The following is a 14,664-nucleotide window of genomic DNA, read 5'->3' as shown; positions in this document are numbered from 1 at the left end:
AGCCCCTAGGGTGTCTCTCTGGCTGTTCTGATCCGGGAGCAACCTGCCCGTCAGGTGACGGGACACAAACTGTAACCTTGGCTCTCATCCCGACGGGCGGGAGCGTGAACCGCGAGCTGCTGAGGACACGCCCGGTCCCTGCGACACGGGAGGCGTGCGACAGGCGCGTCCCGCCCCGCCACGGGCCCGCCATGGGGCGGCGTCCCCGCCACGCCGCGCGGGGCCCTGCAGGGGGCGCCCTGCTCGCCCGGCCCGCCGCGCACGCGCAGAGCCGCCCCGGCCGCGAGTCCCAGCAGCGGCGGCCGCCGGCAGGGGGCGCCCCGGCGGGCGCGTGACGCGGTACGGCGGCCGAGCGGCGGCGGCGGGCGATGGAGCGGCTGGAGCGCGCCGGGCGCTGGCTGCGGGCCGCGCTGGCCACCGGGCGAGTGCGGCACCGCCTGCACTGGCTGCTGCTCGCCATCGTCCTCGTCGGCTCCGCCCTCAAGGACGGCGACCTGGTGCCCGAGACGCCCCTGGGGAACAAGCGCAACCCGCTCAACGTGTGAGGAGCCTTAACGGGGAGGGAGCGCGGGCGCTGCGGGGCGGGCGGGGGTCCCTCGGGGCTGAGGCCGCGGCTCCGCGTCCTCCCCCGGCGCGGCCCGGAGGCTTCTGTCGGGGCGGCGTAGGGCGAGTCGAGGGCTAGGGGCAGCGGTTGTGGGGCCTGAGGGGCCCGGCGGTGCGGGCAGGGCTCCGAGCTCGGCTTGACGGGGGCTCTGTGGAAGGTGCGGGCGCACGGGCCCCTCCCGCTGCTGGGGGCTGTCGGAGGCATCGAGGGCTGATGAAGTGCTGCCCGTGTCGCGCTGCTTTGGGCTGACGGGGTTTGTTTCGTTTCATGGCTGCTGTAATATACAGGACTGTAAGATTTTTTTTTTCCATCTTTATATCCCGTATAATACCTCGAATTTGAGTTAGCACATAGTTACGGAACTGATGTAAAAGCAAGCTGAAGAAAACCAATCCTTTAATGGCTTTTGTAAAAGCAGAGAGACTGCCATCCTTTTCTAGTACTTCAGCAATGATTTAACTGGCTTAGTCATTCCTATAAAACTGCACTGGAACACTTTGAAGGGCATGAGGAAGACGATGAGCTGGGCCAGTGCACATGTGCTTCACCTGCTGCAGACCAGAAAGGAAACCTACGGTTGCAGGTTTTCCTTCTGGCTTGGGCAATGTTGTACTTTATTGATTCACATTTGTCATTTGGTGACGTGTGGGAGAGGAGCTGCTTTTAGTGTGATTGAAAAGGTTTGGCATGAACCCTTAAAAGAGTGGAATTGATCTTATGGTTAAAAACATGCTACAGTTCAATTGTCTGTTTTAAGTAAAGGGAGTTGATCTGTAGTGAGAGTTCCTGAAGTAATTTTTCTCCCCACAAATGACTTGCCTGCAGCAATTACATTAGAAGCCTCTTTTTTTGCTTTTAACTGTCTCAATAAAATGAGGATTTTATTTTCAATGACTGTTCAATCTCAGATCAACTGGAGAGACAGCAAAAAAGCAATCACATTGTGCTGCTCCATTTCTTTTATAGGGTGATGATATAAGAAAAGCTTCATGGGCCAGTTAGGGAAAAGAGTCAGCCCTTCTGACTATGGGCTTCAGTACTAAGAGGCTGAGGCCGTGAAGGACTTTGAAAGCAAAGATAATTGAGATGAAAGAAGAGTCATAGAAAGGGTTACTGTGGTCAGGGTGGCAAGCTAAAAATACATTCTTTGCAGCTGCATTTTGAGTAGGGCAAAGTTGAGCAGGTTTATAGGGTAAAAGCTATTGCAAAAGTGCCCTACAAGTCTGAACAAAGGCTGTAGGTCTGAGGAAATGCTCCCTGGGAAACAACTGAAGTACCTGCTTGAGGAAGTATTCAAGTGAGAATAGTGGGGAGAGGGTTAAGATTTTACCTGTGCTTGGCTTTGAGGGGAGGGCATGAGCGTCTAATTTAGATGGTTCTGAACACCAGCTTTGAAAACCTGCCTCTTCAAGCACCACCACTCAGCCCAGCTCCCGTGAAGTCTCACACATGCATGTCTCTCTCTCTCTTGGCTTTTCTCCGGCAGATACTTTGTGAAGGTGGCTTGGGCATGGACGTTCTGGCTTCTGCTGCCCTTCATCACCCTCACTGCCTACCAGTTTGCCAAGAGCAAGCTCCTGTACAGCCCTGCGAGGCGCGTTGTGTCGGTGCTGCGGCGGCTGGGCACGCTGCTGGTGGGCACCGCCATCTGGTACTGCTGCACCAGCCTCTTCCTCTACATCGAGAACCTCACTGGGACATGTTCTGCCGCGGGGAAAGTGGGCGAGCCCCGGCGCCTGTACGCCACCAAGCAGGAGTGTCGGCGGGACAGCGGGAGCTGGAATGGGTTTGATATCTCGGGGCATTGTTTTCTGCTCTCGTACTGCGCCATGATGATTGTGGAGGAGGTGGCTGTGCTGGAAGGCTTGTCCATAGACCAGAACTCAAAGCTGCGTGTCGTGATCAACGGCCTGTTTGTTTCCTTGTGTTTTCTCGCCGGGATCTGGGTGTTCATGTTTCTCTGTACTGCCCTGTATTTCCATGACTTCAGTCAAAAGCTTATCGGTGTGGTGATAGGTCTGTCAGCTTGGTATGGAACATACAGAGTTTGGTACTTGAAACCAATTTCTCCTGGACTACCTCTTCCAAATGTGCCTTTGAGTTCAAAGAAGTACAGTTATAGCAGATAAGTTTTTAAAACGTTTGGATTTTGCCTTCGGTACTGGAGTAGTTGACTGTAGGAATGGTGACTTGTACACTGTAAGGATCAGAAGTAGGATCTGGTCCTCTTACTAATAAATGGAGGAGCAGATCCAAGGCTGACAGGGGCCTTTGCTCGTTAAGAGCTTGACTGATCTCAAATGAATTCTCTCTCTTTATTTTTTGATTTATTTATGTTAAAATACCATGGATGATCCAATACTGTTTATTTTTTTAGTGTTCCTGTTTGTGTTGCCTTATGGGAAAGCTCTATAATGGCAGTGCTGCCAAGTGTTGCAAAAGTACCCATACTCATCACAACAGGATAGAGCTCTGCTCTGAAGGTAGAACCTCTCATGTCAGCAAGTGTTGCATACACTAACTTGCCACAACTGTCTGCACCTTCTGCAACAGAGAGAGTAAGTCTGAGATGTAATGTCTGAAGCAGACCGTGACTTTAAATTGATGCCTGCTTTTGAAAAGGAAGCTCTTGAAAAAGAAGCCTTAACCTTCTCCTTAGGTGAAGTACTTCTAATAATACTTCGTGATTTTATTCTTGGCAGGAAAAAACACACCTACTTCCGGTTTTGTTAAAGAGTCTCAATATGATAATTGGAGGTTTTTGTTTTTTTAATCTGATGAGGTGCCAACTTTGCAAAAACAAGTACTTTATGGTATGTTTCTTCTAGAGGAAGAATGAAATTCTCATGTTATGAACAAGTTAGCATAACCTGCTGTTGCCCCAGGAGTCTACTTAGTAAGGAGTGAAATGTGTTTTTTAATCTGAAGAGCTGCAAAGCAGTGTGCTTGAAGCAATATTTATCCTTACTTATCCAGCCATATCAATAAGCTACTTAATTTTGGTTGCACATGAAGCTGTGGCTACTTCTGATGTGGCTGGAAACTCACTACTGAATAAAACACTACTATTTTGAGTGAGCAGATACGAGGTGGGATGGGTTTACTCGTTAGCCAGTCAGGCATTTAGCGTAGATGGTATCTTGAAAAGCTTTTTATTGTTTTATAAAGGTTTATTCATGATGCACTTGCACAAAGTTTATTTGATAGTTGTAGGAATGAGTCTGACAGCCTGAAAGGTCTGTGGGCAAAGCTGTTCTGAGAGCAGACTCCATCTGTCCGTCACGTTTGACTCCTCCAAGGTGATTGTTTAGCTGAATATAGGGTATGATGCGCTGCAGTCTAATCTTGGCACGTTTCTTTTTGCCATGTTCACAGCTCTCTTCCAGTAAGAGAGCAGTAGCATTTGCAATAGATACAGCAGTATTAATTCCATGCTTGTGTTCTGCCTCTGAGGAGAGCTGAATTTGCCTGAATTTCCACTGGATTCAATGGCCAGTGGGAGCTGCTGTCCATCCGTAGAAAGTACAGATCACTTCTTAGAGAGAAGCTCTTTCAGGAGGTTATGTATCTTCTGTTGAGCTCCTCCTTTTTGCTTCTGCATTAAACTGCCTTTTAAGCTGACTCTGGAAAATCTGCACTGATTAACTCATACTGGATTTAACTGAATGTGTTTCAAGAATGCAAATTCATTTGCAGACTCTTTCTGATGGAGTGTAAGCCTGCTCCCAATAGAATGAAGCTAGACCACAAGCCACTTTCACCATGAAAAAGGATTATATACCCAGAAGGTTTTCTGATTAATATAATTGAAGTTTCTATTTTAGGTTATCTTTATGGAACTTTGCTGTATAGATAAAGCCTTGGAACAGGAAATGCTCTTTATTTAAACTGAGTTGCTGATTTGTGCCATCACTATATGGATTTTTCTATCCACTTCTAACCAGTGTCATATGGACTTGTTTTTAAGAACATTATGTGGGATATGGTTCTCAAAAGTTTTATTTAAACATTGAAAGAAAAACACTTAAAAACTTTATCAGTGTTTATGTCTTTGAGAAATCTGTTTCTGAGGTCTGAAAAGATACTGCAGCTGCTCTTCACTTCCCTGAGCAATTCAGCTTCCCTGTGACTGCTGGGGTGCATGATCAAGCTGACATTGATAATTCTACAGTATTGAAATCGGTTAATACAACACAGCTCAGAGTACAAGGTATAAAACCAAACAGAACAAAGCCATGCCTGACCAAAGCATGTTTCCTAATGCCTTGGTGTTACACCAGGCAGTTGATTTTTGTCAATGTGCACATTGCTTTATTGTAGCAAAGTGAATCCCAGTCCATTGAAATGTAGGAGAAAGTTCCTGTGGGCTGTAATACTGCTTAAGAGTTTGGAAATTTTGGCATTGGTGTCCTCAGTACAGGGAAACCTTGTGCCAACTGTTGGTTTAGAAGGTTTCCTTGTGCTCCAGACGTTTTCTGTGTGGTTTTTTCAAAGTCTTTGCTTCCTTGCACTTTAACTGGAAACTAAAGGTTGCATATTTTCTGCTTGCATATTTACCATCACCTTTATCTGATTTCCTTCCCTTTCCCAAATACTCTTGTACCATTGAAATGAAAACGTGGCCTCTATGACAGATCTGCAGCAAAGCAAAGTGGTGCTCTATTTGATTGTGAAGATTTGATGTCCTGTGCCGAAGGCACAACTCAGCTGTTAGTGGGAATTGCTGATTTGTTCTGTGTGTTTTTTAAAGGTGTAACATTTTAAAGGTAAAGTTTCTTCTTGTGTAGTTAATTCCAAAAGACAGCAACTGTCATCACAAGAAACACGTGATCTTTCCCCTCCCTTTTTCTTCTTTCCTCACTTTTCTGCATTAAAGTACCCCTCCTGTTCCTGCAAAGGTGTCTTTCTATGTCTCTGGAATTACCTTGGGAGTTGTTTTTCTCCAGCACCTTACTAACATATTACTTATTTCAACATATGGTTGCCATTTTTCCTGGCCTGTGTTTGTCTAGCCTATTTTGTGGGCTCTATCATAGTATTTTTGCAGCAGCATTTTGCCCAACTGGTGTGGCTGAGGCAGTTTGTGGTGCCTTAAACATTTTCCTCTGCTGGGGTCAGTAAGGAACGGAGCCTCGTCTAGAACACTGTGGGGAGATTAACTGAATGAGGATTTGTGTCACTCTTAACTTTCTTGGGACTCTTTCAGATGTTTGCATCACTGGAGGCAGGATCAGGCAAACAGGAAAGTTTGGGTCTTTCGTAAGAGCCACCTGAGCAGTTCAGACTTTAAACTGAACCCCGGGTTTTATTCTTCCTCAAAGCCTTTGTTCTGAGCAGACTTGTCCCGTGAATGCTTCTCTGGTGCTGAAGAGTATTCTTGGTTTGCCAGTTTATTTGTGGGTACTGAAACTTCGTTTGTGAAGCAGCTGAAAGCAAAGAATCCCGTTGTCTGTTTTGGTGCACAGCAGTTCATGGCAGTAAGAAACACCCTGTCATGCCGTGGAGTGCATTTGAATGGGAACAACCCTAGGGGCTGCTTTGATATATTAAATGTTTGGGGAAATTGGGCTGTAGCTGTGAACACAAGTCTATAGTCACTTTTCTTTGTGAAACAGAACCTATTTTTTCCTCTGTGGCTTAAAGTAGATCCCTGCAGCTTCTCTGCAATCAGCCTTCTCCAGCTCTTTCCCTTTGATCAGCCTCTGTTTATCTCTGCTTGTTCAGAAACTTGTTCCCTGGGATTATTTCTTTTCATAACTTCATCTTGCCTCCTGGAGCATGGCTTAGTAATAAATGCTCATTACCTCTGCTAGATGTGTGTGCTTTCTCTCTTTATATTTTGCCTTCCCTTCTTTCAGATATTTTATCAAAGCTTAAGGTGAAGGTAATTATTACTAGCAAAAAGGCTCTGAACTGCTAATGGTTGCTAAAAGGAAGGAGTCAGTCACTGTAACGGTGTTTACCTGGTAAAAAGCACATTTCCTGATGCAGAACTATACCCCATGTGCCTGAGCTCATGGAAGAGATCAGAACAGAACATTATGGTGGCACTGAGTGTACTGGTAGGATTAACTCTGCCCTTTCCTTGAGGAGCAAGCCCTGCATTTCTGTTTCACCCAGATGTTGAATAGGAATATTAAGTTGGATGTGGGAAAGGTGCATTGGTGCATAAACAAAGGAGGACCTAGGGGTTACAGGCTGGAAATGCAGAAATGGAAATGACTATGGGGATTGAGCATGGTCCCTGAAATTTCAGGCAATTACATAACAATATTTAGTCTGAAAGACTGTTTCTTTTTTAACTGTATCTCTGACCACCACAAAACAGGCAGTGTCATGTGCTTTGTAACGAGCTGAATAACTTCTTTGTAAAGCTTTGGAACTGTAATGTGGCACAGAAAATGAGGGTGGGTGAAAAGTTGTACCAGCCTCGTGGGAGAGCTGAGTATCAGGGGAAAGCAGTGCTTGGGAAAATGCCCTTTTCCTGACAGCATAACTGATGGCAGGAGGTGGGCAGTTGTACTGTGGAGCTCCCCAGAGATGTGAGGCTGAAGTAAGGAAATAGTAGAACAAAACTAAGTACAAATGATGCTTACTTTTTGTCTTGCATCTCTGAAGCCTTTTTCCATGTCTAGCCTGGCCTCATTTTGCAGTTTTAGGTCATGTATTCCCTCAGTCACAAAATGTAATGCATTTAATCTGTGGCAAAGAGTTACTGTCAGGGCAATAAAAGGGCATATCCTCAATGTAAATGTCAGCTCTCTCCAAAATGCCTTCCCTGGATCCTGTGCCGCCTCTGTCCTGCAGAGCTTTCCCTGTCTTGTGGGGACTGAGGAGGAGGAGATTACAACACGTGGTGGGACGGTGTCAGTGATAGGCTTAATGTTGTGACTCATTGCTGGAGAAAATTCAGCTAAAGAAGCTGTAGCTCAAAATAGTTGCCTGTGACAGAGACAGCCATGCAAAACTAATTGCAAATGAAGATGATACTAAGCCCACAAAGTCTGTTAGCCTGATATCCCAGTGTGGGAATTGTTGCACCCAAGCTCAGCAGGGTTGTGCTGCTTTGGAATGGCACTTAAGGGTCTGCCCTTAGTGTTTTGGGGATGATGAAAGCGAGCACAGCTTTAATATGTGTTTGGTACAGCCTCCTTCTAGAGCACAGCTGGGCACTTGTTCCAGCTTTGCCACAGCTTGACCACACTGGTTCAGTTTCTGATAGGAGTGACAGAGGTTTGAAGTTCTTTAAGATTATCTTTTCTTCCCTATCAATTGTCATGATTTGCAAGTTATGCCAGGGTGACTTGTGTTATTTGTTTCTTTGTTTTCTGGGGATTGTTTGCTTGGTTATGGGGGTTTTGGTTTTTGCTTGTGTCCAGGGATATTCCTCATTGCTGTTCTCTAGTGGTTAGGTCCAATGGCATGGAATGCAAAGATATTGCAGTTGGTAAGCAAAAAATAGAAGCATGTTTGAGGAGGCTTGCAGTGGAGTGACATGGCCTCGTGATGTACAGAGCATGTGCAAAACAGCTCTTCCATGCAGAGGGCTTAGTTCTGTGTCAAGAAGTGCCTGCAGCATTCATATACACCCTCAGACCTGGTTGCACTCTGTTCTGATTGCAAAGTAGCTTTATTTGGATAACTCTCCTGGAACTTAGAAGGATTTAGGTCATGGGAGAGATGAGCTGGTAGGAAAAGGCTGAGACAGAGGCAATGAAAGTTGGGGGATGGATAGTGTTATTTTTAAAGAAAGACTCTCAAAGTTTTCATTGGTCTATGCTGTTAGTTAAGTGGCTTTTTTAGTAAGACTGCTTCTCCCTCCTTTCTTAGCTGTTCTTCCTCGGAAAGTGCAAATGGGAGGTGCTGTGTCCCCGATACAGAGCTTCACATCCCCATGCTCCTGAGGGCAGAAACGTCTCTGAAAATGGTCTCACTGCCCTGTCTGTCTGTGGCAGGGGAGGGGAAAGGGGTGGGACAGCAGAGAGGAGCAAAGGGAAAAAAACAGATCATTGTGAAGAGGAGAAAGACAAAAAGGAAGAAAAAAACTACAGTGAGCTCCCGAGTAATGAGTGGGGGTTGACACTTTGCTCATCGGTGCTCTTCAGCATCAAAGTTGTGTGGAAATAGATATAAACTGCTTTGGCAACACAGCTGCTGGCTGCAGGTAGAGCCTGAGCCTGCAGCACACAGGTTACTGCAGCCTCTGCATGCCCTCGCTGCAGCTGCAGTGATGGACAGCTCTGCTCTGACACTGCGATTGTTCGCCTCAGTTATTGATGGGATCTGTGGCGCTTCAGCGTGAGGCGTTTAAAGCAGGCTGGTTTCTCTCTGCTTAAGCCTTCAGAGGAAAGTGTGGACAATAGAGAGTGAAAGATATAGTAAGTATGTCTTTTGGGCACATTTGGAAATCAGCATGAGGGGGGAAAATAGGAAAGCTGTTTGTTGTGGATGTACTTTATCTGAGAACACAAGATCCGGTGTGTTTACTGCTTACAACCTTAGATTCGATTGGAAACGGCTCAGTCTGAAACATCCCTGATCACTGTGGCTGTGCTTTAGGAAATCCTTTAGGGATACAAAATCTGTCCCTGTTCACAGAATGCTTACACAGATATTTTCATTCCCATTCACACCTGTGGGTCTGAACTTTGGGTGCAGTCTGAGGAACGTGGCCTGGGGACTTTATTCTGTCCCACCGAGGCAGAAGTAGCTTTTCTATGGAGTCCTGTAGGAAGAGCAACTTTACTGATAGTGTGAACAGATGTGAAATTACCCTCACAACCCACCCCATACCACTGATAACTGCAGTATGGAGGGACAGCAGGCTCTTGGGTCACACTTTGTTTCCTGGCTCCTTGGTTATTTCATTTTTAAATGCATATTATTACATTTTGTCTGATCCCTGGCCATCTCAAAATGCTGTTATTGCATGATCTCACATTATTCGAATCTCATATACCTCTCAGGTTTCTGAGAGGTTTAGCTGCTGTCATTGCCTGCGTTGTGGATCCAGTCAGGGTGATTTTGGCTTTGATCTTAGTGATGGCAATGTGAATGCCACCAAACACAGCCTGATGAGAAATATTTTCACGAGCTTTAATGTTTTCTGTTTGCTGTGCTTGGGAAGGGAAGTCCTTCATTGATTTCCATAGCAGAAAGGATTCCCCCTTGCTTGAAGGAGCAGCTCTTACACCATCCCCCTTTCCTCCTTAGCCAGGATACTGAATTTGCAGTGGGATGGTAAGGATGGGTTTTTCATTCAGAAACAGAGCAAGACTTGGCAAGTAATTTCTGAGAGGGCCAGGAGAGGGTCACTAGGTATTCATAGGCAGCCCCTGATCTCAGTTTCTTTGTGACAGACAAGCTCTGTGGTGTGTTCCCTGCCCTCTGACAAGCTTGGGTTTGAAATCCTTACTCTGCATGGAGAGGTCTTCTCCATCCTTTGACAAACAAAGAAGGCTGCCAGCCAGCTGCAAGACTGACAGGTACCTTTTCCATTTTCATAATTGAGTCTTTGGAGCAAAACCTGTAGGAGTAAGAAGATGTCAGAAGCTGTAGTTCTACAAATCTGACCACTGGGAACCCATTAACAGGAAGCTTGGGAGGGAGGAGGGAGCGACTACTTGTGAGCTCACTCAGTGTCAAAAAGCTCCATCTCAAAGGGGTTGGAAGACCTTAGACTTGACAACTAGTCCCTGATTTTCATCCTTCTGATAGTTAAAAGCATAGATAGAGATTTTAAGGCCCTGAGGTGGCTAAAAGCACATTTGCCTCTAAACCACAGACTTTGTAGGATAAAAATTTGCTTGGGTAAGTACATGTAGGGTAAAGTCTTAGAAGGTACATGGAAGTATTCGTTACAAGATACAGCACAAGCCATTCCCTAGTGCAGCCAAGCCAGTGCTTCAGTGGCAGCAAATTGTCAGGTGTCCCAAATAGCATCTCTGAGGTGCCTCACCTTTCAGCCTTACCACTTGGTAAAGTGCCAGATCCTGGAGTGGGAAAGCAGATTTTTGCTCTCACTTTCATGTTTCTGTGTAGAGAAAGTCCCTTGGGCAGTGACCATCAGGCCAGTACTCAGCTGAGCAAAAACAACTGTTTCTGCTGACAGCCTGTAATCACCACAGGGCTGCTTATAGCAGCTCACTCATCTGGATCAGTCAGAGGGGTGACATTCATCTCCTGGTCCCTTTCAGCATGATCTTGAACATCCATCCAGCCTCTGCCAGTCACAGTAATTGTCTTTTCTCACTCTCACAGATTGCTTTTCCCTGGAGCAAAGTCCTGTGTGTGTTTTTCATTACCACAGCAGGGAAATAAGGCTCAGTGCCAGGGAGTGGCACTGGCTTCACTGATTTTTGCTTTATAAAAAGATTTAGTCCAAAACAAAAGCTTGTCAGTGAATATTCCTGGCTAAGAACCTGTACAAAACCGATCACTACAGCATCTCACAAAGCCACACTGACAGCTCTCACGTGTTGGTCTGAACTGACTGTACCATGGTTCAGCTGCTGGTTCTAAACAAAACAAACCCCTTTTTTTCTCCACTGTTGAGATCTCTGATTTGCTCCATGATTTTGAATTTATTCTTTGACTTAAAACCAAAGTAACCATTAACAGTCTTGTTATGCAGCTTCCTTTTGCCTCATTCTTGGCTGAAATCCTGGGAACTGTGCAAGTGTTTGCTCTCAGTGTCTGGGTTTCCTGGCCTGGTACCCCATAAATATTCCTTTCTATATTTGGAGTGTGCATTTCATGAGCTTTTGAAGATCACCAGGGAACGTGGGTGGGAGACAACAGACAAAGGTAAGAGGATGAAATCTTGATAATGGTTTCATGTTGCTGTATCTTTATAAATTCTTGTGGGGAGCTTAGTGTCAGCTAATGGACCAGGTGAAATATGGTCATTGTGTGTGTTCATAGACTCATAGGTTCACTTTGGTTGCAAAAGACCTTTATCATCATTGAGTCCAACCACTCACCTGACACTGCCAAGCCCACCCCTAACCCATGGCCCTCAGCACCTAATCTGTGCATCTTTTAAATATCTCCAGGGATGGGAACTCCATCTCCACCTCCCTGGGCAGCCTGGGACAGTGTCTGACAACCCTCTTGGTGAACAAGTCCTTCCTCATCTCCAATCAGAAGAGACTGATCACCTCCTCACTCTACCTTCCTGTCAGGCAGGTGCAGAGAGTGCTGCTGTCTGCCCTCAGCCTCCTCTTCTCCAGGCTCAACACCCCCATTCCCTCAGCCCCTCCCCAGCCCCTTGTGCTCCAGCCCCTTCCCCAGCTCTGTGCCCGGCTCTGGCCACGCTGCAGCCCCTCAGTGTCCCTGTGGCAGTGAGTGAGGGGCCCAGCACTGACACAGCCCTGGAGCTGCAGCCCCTCAGTGTCCCTGTGGCAGTGAGTGAGGGGCCCAGCATCGAGCACAGCCCTGGAGCTGCAGCCCCTCAGTGTCCCTGTGGCAGTGAGTGAGGGGCCCAGCACTGACACAGCCCTGGAGCTGCAGCCCCTCAGTGTCCCTGTGGCAGTGAGTGAGGGGCCCAGCATCGAGCACAGCCCTGGAGCTGCAGCCCCTCAGTGTCCCTGTGGCAGTGAGTGAGGGGCCCAGCATCGAGCACAGCCCTGGAGCTGCAGCCCCTCAGTGTCCCTGTGGCAGTGAGTGAGGGGCCCAGCACTGACACAGCCCTGGAGCTGCAGCCCCTCAGTGTCCCTGTGGCAGTGAGTGAGGGGCCCAGCATCGAGCACAGCCGTGGAGCTGCAGCCCCTCAGTGTCCCTGTGGCAGTGAGTGAGGGGCCCAGCACTGAGCACAGCCCTGGAGCTGCAGCCCCTCAGTGTCCCTGTGGCAGTGAGTGAGGGGCCCAGCACTGAGCACAGCCCTGGAGCTGCAGCCCCTCAGTGTCCCTGTGGCAGTGAGTGAGGGGCCCAGCACTGACACAGCCCTGGAGCTGCAGCCCCTCAGTGTCCCTGTGGCAGTGAGTGAGGGGCCCAGCATCGAGCACAGCCCTGGAGCTGCAGCCCCTCAGTGTCCCTGTGGCAGTGAGTGAGGGGCCCAGCACTGACACAGCCCTGGAGCTGCAGCCCCTCAGTGTCCCTGTGGCAGTGAGTGAGGGGCCCAGCACTGAGCACAGCCCTGGAGCTGCAGCCCCTCAGTGTCCCTGTGGCAGTGAGTGAGGGGCCCAGCACTGAGCACAGCCCTGGAGCTGCAGCCCCTCAGTGTCCCTGTGGCAGTGAGTGAGGGGCCCAGCACTGAGCACAGCCCTGGAGCTGCAGCCCCTCAGTGTCCCTGTGGCAGTGAGTGAGGGGCCCAGCACTGACACAGCCCTGGAGCTGCAGCCCCTCAGTGTCCCTGTGGCAGTGAGTGAGGGGCCCAGCATCGAGCACAGCCCTGGAGCTGCAGCCCCTCAGTGTCCCTGTGGCAGTGAGTGAGGGGCCCAGCACTGACACAGCCCTGGAGCTGCAGCCCCTCAGTGTCCCTGTGGCAGTGAGTGAGGGGCCCAGCACTGAGCACAGCCCTGGAGCTGCAGCCCCTCAGTGTCCCTGTGGCAGTGAGTGAGGGGCCCAGCACTGAGCACAGCCCTGGAGCTGCAGCCCCTCAGTGTCCCTGTGGCAGTGAGTGAGGGGCCCAGCACTGAGCACAGCCCTGGAGCTGCAGCCCCTCAGTGTCCCTGTGGCAGTGAGTGAGGGGCCCAGCACTGAGCACAGCCCTGGAGCTGCAGCCTCCCCAGGGCCCAGCACGGGGACAATTCCTGCCCTGGGGCCTGCTGCTCACACCATTTCTGATACAAGTCAGGATGCTCTTGGCCTTCTTGGCCCCCTGGGCACACTGCTGCCTCAGATTGAGCTTGTGTCAACCAACACCCTTCACTCCTTTCCCTTGGAACCTTTCCAGCCACACATCCCCAAGCCTGGAGCATTGCCTGGGGTTGTGGCCCAAGTTCAGGCACTTGGCCTTGTTAAACTTTATACAATTGGCCTTGGCCCATTGCTCCAGCCTGGCCAGGGCTCTCTGTAGCCTTCCTGCCCTCAGGCAGACCTATGCACCTGCACAGCTGTGTCATCTGTGAACTTACTGAATCTGCCCTCGGTCCCCTCATTCAGGTCATTGATAAAGATGTTAAGCAGAGCAGGCCCCAGCACTGAGCCCTGGGGAACACCACGGGAGAGCAGCTGCCAAACCTAAACACTGAGAGAAAAGGGATGGCCTCAGGGGACCCTCTTGCCTCTCCCTTCAAAAAGAAGCAAAATGATGATTTGTTCCAATGTCCTTGCTACCATGAAGCAAAGATGTGCTTGGGAGAATGTGTGTCTGCAAGGGCTCCCTTGGCAGCCTGGGCTGCGCTTGCAGGTGGTGGGTTTGGGTTCTCACACACCAATGTGAATCAAACCACAGGGAGCTGCCATGGATAACACAGCACCATTGCAGGTCACTGTATTCCAGAAGTATGTCAGACCAGCCTAATTGTGGTGAGCCCAGCAGATCTTTGTGGCTTTTGCACTGTCTAATCTTCTGTGCTCAGCCCTTGTAATTCCTGCTAAATATTCACAATTCTGCGGCTGCTGCCAGCTTGTATCAAGAACTGAAGCTCCTGGGAAATGCTGATGCTTTCAAATACATAAAGATAATTTTTGAGTTGGAGGCAAATGCAATTTGGATAACTCCAGCCCCACTTGGAATAGAGTCCTGAGCTTAGAGATGGAGTGTGGCTCACCAGGGATCACCGCAGCGCTTGGAAGACCAGCCAGAGGAGGTTCTAGCAGGCTGAGTGCCTACAGAAACAGGTGTCTTGGGAGAGCAATGCATAGTTTCCTTGCAAGTTTTATACCAATGCAGTACATGGGGGGGAAAAAGAAAGCACAAACCACCTGCACATCCCTTTGTGCTAAGTTCAGAAGGGTGTTAGATCAGAAGGATGTTGAAGACATTTAGAAATGTGAAGCCCGTGACTCCTCCCATATGGTTTATTGAGGATCTGTTTTCACAGCATGAGTAGCAGTGAGGCCTGTTATTCTTTCCAACATGCAAAAGGCACAAGAAAGTCATCCATGTGATTCTG

At 48.6% G+C, this 14,664-nt stretch overlaps 1 protein-coding gene across 1 annotated transcript; it reads left to right on the top strand.

The window, feature by feature from the left end:
* Nucleotides 1-364: 364 nt before the first annotated feature.
* On the top strand, nucleotides 365-4,640 carry FITM2 (fat storage inducing transmembrane protein 2). The gene is made up of 2 exons (XM_062009383.1): nucleotides 365-541; nucleotides 2,091-4,640. The coding sequence occupies exons 1-2, from the start codon at nucleotides 369-371 to the stop codon at nucleotides 2,731-2,733; spliced, it is 816 nt and encodes a 271-aa protein (XP_061865367.1). The 5' UTR covers nucleotides 365-368; the 3' UTR covers nucleotides 2,734-4,640.
* The last annotated feature ends 10,024 nt before the right edge of the window (nucleotides 4,641-14,664 follow it).

The sequence above is a fragment of the Colius striatus genome, chromosome 16 (genome assembly GCF_028858725.1).
Source record: "Colius striatus isolate bColStr4 chromosome 16, bColStr4.1.hap1, whole genome shotgun sequence".
In the NCBI taxonomy this organism is placed as follows: domain Eukaryota; kingdom Metazoa; phylum Chordata; class Aves; order Coliiformes; family Coliidae; genus Colius; species Colius striatus.
Note: the sequence above shows the minus strand (reverse complement) of the source record. Positions and strands in the feature narration are given on the sequence as shown.